The sequence below is a fragment of the Cantharellus anzutake genome (assembly GCF_015039405.1).
Source record: "Cantharellus anzutake strain C23 chromosome Unknown EI90scaffold_178, whole genome shotgun sequence".
Classification (NCBI taxonomy): domain Eukaryota; kingdom Fungi; phylum Basidiomycota; class Agaricomycetes; order Cantharellales; family Hydnaceae; genus Cantharellus; species Cantharellus anzutake.
In genome coordinates this window covers 1-5,660 of record NW_024067128.1, presented here as the reverse complement: position 1 = coordinate 5,660, position 5,660 = coordinate 1, and the positions used below count along the sequence as shown (strand labels likewise).

General features: G+C 49.1%; 1 protein-coding gene across 1 annotated transcript; it reads right to left on the bottom strand.

Annotated features, from left to right (window-relative positions):
* Positions 1-282: 282 nt before the first annotated feature.
* EI90DRAFT_2950737 (Tubulin/FtsZ) lies at positions 283-716 on the bottom strand (the record flags this gene model as incomplete). Its single annotated transcript, XM_039055398.1, is given in 3 exon segments — positions 283-366; positions 429-517; positions 530-716. Coding segments are annotated over 3 exon segments (360 nt in total), but the record flags the coding sequence as incomplete, so codon positions are not given.
* Positions 717-5,660: the final 4,944 nt, after the last annotated feature.

Genomic DNA, 5,660 nt, shown 5'->3' with positions numbered 1-5,660 from the left:
CGGTCCTAAAAAAAGTGATAGGACGTATAGAACTGATCATATTGGTGTGGGGATTCAAGATATGCTCACTGATAACAGGGGCAATTGGCAGGAAAGGAACGAAACAAAGGAAGTTGAAGATGAGGCTAGAGGGGTGCTTCTCAACAGAGATCCAAAGTCAAGGGAGTTCCTGTGAACTTCAGGACAAGACAGAGCAAAGGTGCTGATTATTATTAGGCTGCTTCCTCCCCATACTCCCTTTCTTCCTCAACACTAGAATTGGATACGTGAACTCTCCTTAGTTCATGTGAGGACCTGCGTGGCAGCATCATGATACTGCTGATATTCAGCGACCAAGTATTGTAAGTTGGACTCCGCTTCCGTGAACTACGAAGCCCATGAAGTTTTATAAATGTTAAACACGTAACGGGGGGGAAAGGATTCCTCACCTCCATTTCATCCATACCCTCCTGGGCACACCAATGAAGGAAAGCCTTCCGCCTATGTGGACGTGTGAAAGACTGAACATTGCAGTGAACTGTTCATTGACTCGCTTGAACAGCTCTTGAATTATCAATAAAAGTAAAAGTAGCAGACATCTTGAATCCACGAGGAGGGATATCACATTTGGCAGTGAGAATGTTATTAGGGATCCATTCCACAGAGTTCTTCTGTTGGATGATCCGCATTTGGTCTTCGACTTCCTTCATGCTCACTTTACCACGGAAAATAGCGGCAACCTGATAGAGAAGGCAATGTCATCCGAGTCAGGCCATGGAGCTAGGCATCAACTGTGTTTCGGGCCAGAGGCACATCAGCAAATTCCCTTGATCGGAATCGGGCAGTCTCGTGGGTTCTAGCCATCTGAGTCATCTGAAGCAGGCAAACCAACTGATCCGTTTTAATAAAGGTCTCTCAGTCCGCCCACTTCGAAATCAAGCTTCTGACTGTATCACTTCGGAGCCCTGGGCAGTTTTCCCAGTTCTCCTGGTTCCGCTCAACCCATACTCGTGATTCCTGCGCTCCTGGAGCTTCTATTGATTCACGCACTCCTGGCACTTCTGTGGCTTCTATACTTCATAGGCTTTGATGCTTGTCCTAATTCATGCAATCAAAATATGGTATTGTTGCGGACATTTTTTTTATGAACAGGTGGAAATGAACTCTAAGGAAAGGAAGAAGAAAGGGAGGGTTTGCATGATGGCACAGGCCTAAAAAGTTGCCAAAATCCCCACACCTCAATCCCACCCTCACAAGTCATCAATGTCGCCATCAGTATCGAGAATCGGCAATGGGGTGTTGAGCAAACTGTTTTGATCATACTCGTCGCTGACAGGGTGACAGAAGAATTCAAATGAGGGGGGTGTATGTAGGAAGATTAGAAGTACTCACAGGACATCTGATGTAAAGTTGTTTGCCACTTTCTCCCAGGCAGCCCCACCAAATTGTGAAACCCAGTCATTAATCCAAGTGGTATAGATCTTGAACCATTATTTGTATTTGTTGTCCAAGTTCGGCTTGCGATTGTATGTCCCATTCTCAACATAACAATCAAGTACATTGTCATATCCATTCCTGGCCATCGACTTCCGGCCCCTCCGATCCCTCCGGTCTACCTCCGCTCCTTCTTTACTAACCTCGGAGCTCCCGTATTCCGCAATCCTCTCAGTACCCCTCGATGGTCACCACCCCCTCCTTTCAATTTATTACCTATGCCTCCCTAAGTACGGAGCCCCGAAGACTTCCGGACAGCTCCGATGTCCGCTAGTGCACTCCTGCCTCCACTGGGCAATACACTTGCCTGCCCTGCAGAGCCCACCTTCGGGCCTATCCCTCCTTTCCGTTTCTGGGTTATCGCCCGCCTTTCCGTTAACCCCGCGACACCAGAAAAACTCCCTATCAAAGAAGACAGGGAACTCTCGGCATCACTACACCCCCAAAAACGGAGGCGGAGGAAGTAAAGCCGAGGGACGATGGCCCACAGCCAAGAGCGTGGGAAAGTTCTGGGCGAGTAACTCGCCCGGACAGCCACACCATGTACTAGAGATCACATGGGCTAGGCAAGTAACTCGCCTAGACCACGTGAACCACAGGCTCACATGCAAAAGAACACACAACTGCAGCGAATCCCATGCATGCAAGAACGAAAACCCCTCCCACCACCACAAGAAACATAACGACGAAATGTTGTTCTCTGGGGGAGGCAACCCTCAGTTCGATCCAAACAAGCCACTGGACATCGAAATACGACAACCCGGGGAGCAAGGCTCCCCGGAACAACAACAACACCAGGCGCAGATAAGCGCCATGGACTACACAATGCACGCAGCACAAATGAGTGCTGCAAACCAACAACCATCTGCATTGCTAACAGGCACCACATACCCTCAGCCTCCTCAGAGGGGCTTCCAACCATACGTGGTGCAAACTGCACCGATGGCGCAACAAGCACCATTCCAGGGGCAGCATTTGCTGCTGCAGCCCCAGGCATACTCCCCAGGGAACTTCCCTGGCCAGATTAACCCCTGGATCGGCCAATTCGGCCCAGGTCCAACAACACCCCAGCCAAATGCAGGCTGGGAATCAGCCATCGCGTCAGCGGTAGCTGCTCAGACAGGTCAGCTCTGCGAGGAGCTGAAAGAAATGAAGTCCCTCGTAGGAGGGAGACGAGGGAGCGACAGCGGCTCCTCGTCCAGACCATCCAAACAGGCATGGTCTGATAACTCGAGGGTGTCAGAAGATGCCTGCGACCATTGCACCCACTGGAGGTGCGAATACAACAGAGCATGAAGAGATGCTGAGGGCATCTTCGACTCTCTGAAAGACACAGAGAGAGAAGTCGATCTCCAAAAAAGGGAGATCGAATTACTGAAACGCGAGCTCAGAGAGGCATGCGCACTGGCAGACCTCGCTGCCAAACCCATCATGACGGGGGCCTCCCAGGTCAGGGGGAGGGATATGGTGCTGGGGCACCGACTATCCCGCCACCCCGTGGGCAGGCGACCCTGTCCGGGTTGCATAAGGGCCCGCCTCAGAAGGGCAAACCCATGTCGAGGGGAAGAGGGAGAGCGGTAGGCAACCGATGGCAGACCCTAAAACGGGGACCACTGCCAGAGGTGGTGGGCCGCTGAGTACCTCAGCACCCTATGGGCAAGCTACCCTGCAGGGAAGTGTCCACATGCTATACGAGACCGCCGAACTCAATGAGTTCGGCAAAGTCGAAGCTCCAGTCGACGTAACATTCGACCCCAACTTCCCCATGAGGAGAATAGCGGGGTCAGAAGCGGTGCACAATGCCACATACACTTGGTGGACAAGCGTGAGTGGGAAAGAATTCGTACACTGGTACGAACAGGCCAAAGCCGCCTTCAAAAGCGGCAAGGTACACAGAACCCTTCACGATAAAGCGAAGGAAACTGAGAAATACTTCTTGGGACTCCCGAGTATTGCAAGACTCACGGAGGAGTATAATTCCCCGGAGAATAAGGGAAAAATCTCCTGGGAAAGTCTAGGCAAAGCCGCCTATCTAAAGTCCCAGTTCAAACCACTCAGGACTCCCGAGGAACGTGCCGCAAGAACTGCAGAACGGGAAGCAAAAGCTTCCAAATACCGGGAAAGAGACGCAAGTCTCTGCACTGGACAACCAGTCCAACGACCACCCTTCCCCACGGGAAGAACGGTAGACCTACCATACTCCACACCTGAGCCAAGTAGCTCAGGAACACAACAACACGCTCCCACCCAGGGAGCGCCCACTTCGTCAAGCCCACAGCCCGACAATGTAGCCCAGGCTATGTCATCGCATCCGATGCAGCAATCAAATGTCCAGATGAACAACCCGGAGGAAAACCCTCCTCCGGGGCAATGACTCCACCCTTGAGAAAAGGGAAAGTGACACGGTAATATGCCATCGAGGCGCCCGTGAAAACACCTTCCCCCAACTCGAGGGCCCGCACACAATACTGTATGCGAGGAACTGCAAGTAACAATTGCGGAAATCTCCACTCCGCCAAAAGACCCACATCCACCACTGCTCGTGTGTAAACACCACATACACACGAACCCTCACGGAACAAGTGAGGAACACCAAAGACATACAACCTTTGGGTCGAAATTCACTTTCGACAAACTCCACTATTTTTCTCCCTGCGATACCCATGTATCGCTGTTCACTTCAAAGTAACGGCCCACACTCATTTATTTCTTAAACCCTCCCTCTCTCCTTCACCGACATGTATAAAATCGCCCACTTTAAAGTGGCGACAACAAAAAACACTCATTGACAATTCCAAACTCAATGTAAATCAATTATTAAAAATTTGTTTTATTTCACTATCAACCTTGTATGCGTCGCAAATGCAACACAAGGGGGGAGAATGTCAGGGCAATAGCCCCAAACCCCGAGTCATATGTAAATTAGATACATATAGTCACGTGGGTAAGTGGGAACCTCTGGGTAACTGCTTACACACCACCGTAAAATACACATACTTGTATCACTTACGGCTTTGTGTGCTGAGCTACCCAAAGACCTCACACCAGTCGTGTTGATCTGGTCTGACCATCGCATGCAGTATCTGTACTACTTTTTGTATCATTCTTTCCACTTGGCCATCACCTTGCAGGTGGAATGCAGTTGTGAATTTCAACTGCACACCGAGTATTCGGTGTAGTTTGCACCAAAATTTTGACGTGAATTTCGAGTCTCAATCTGATATGATCGAGTGTGGTAGACCGTGAAGTCTTACAACTTCGCAAAGGAATACGAACACTAGTTCTAATGTGTTCGTTGTTGTTTTTATTGGAATTAGGTGGACATTGGACGTCAACCTGCAGATGATTACCCAGAGGTAATCATATCCAAGCTTGTTGGGAATGGACCTGTGAAGTCCATGGCTATTGACAACCACAGTGTTTCTGGGGTCGGGAGTGGGTGAAGCAGTCCAGGATTTCTCCTGGTGCTTTTCTTTGTTGTTTGACAAGTTCCGCAAGACCTGCAGAACTTGTGGGTGTCCTTCCTCATCAACTTCCACCAGAAGTATCGATGGAGGGTTTCCACTGTTTTCTTGGATCCTAAGTGTCCAAGTGTTTTGTGGATGTTTTCAAGGATTATTCCTCAAATGGACTTCCTTTCATAGTTCCCTTTTGGGACTACTATTTGGGTCATTCCTCCTTCTCCAAGTTGGGTTATCAGTCTGTCTTTATGGAGAAGTTTTTGAAATTCCCCAGGTTCTCTAGGATTTCCCAGTGGATCTGGTTTTGCAAATATCCAGATTTTATTGCCTCAATGAGGTCTTTTCCTTTGAATTGTTTTCAAAGGTTCTCTTCTGGAATTATGACTTCTTCCAGGTTTTGGGCACTCCCCCCTAGAGCTTCCTCTAGGGTATTTCTCACATGTATTGCTGCAAGTCTCTTTTTCTCTGAGTTTTTACTCAGGGTACTGCTTAGCAGCAGTTCTTCATATTCCTCGATTCTGTTGGGGATAATGTCTTCTGCATTTTTATCCAGATGGATATCCACTGACATGTAGTCATCGATATGCAGATCCTCATCTGTTGACAAGTCGTAGTACCGTGAAAGTGCATCTGCCACTTTGTTCTTGTGGCCTTCCATGTATTTTATTTCGCAATTAAAGCTTGCAAAGAAGGCTTGCCATCTCAGGTGTCTACCTGAGTTGTGGT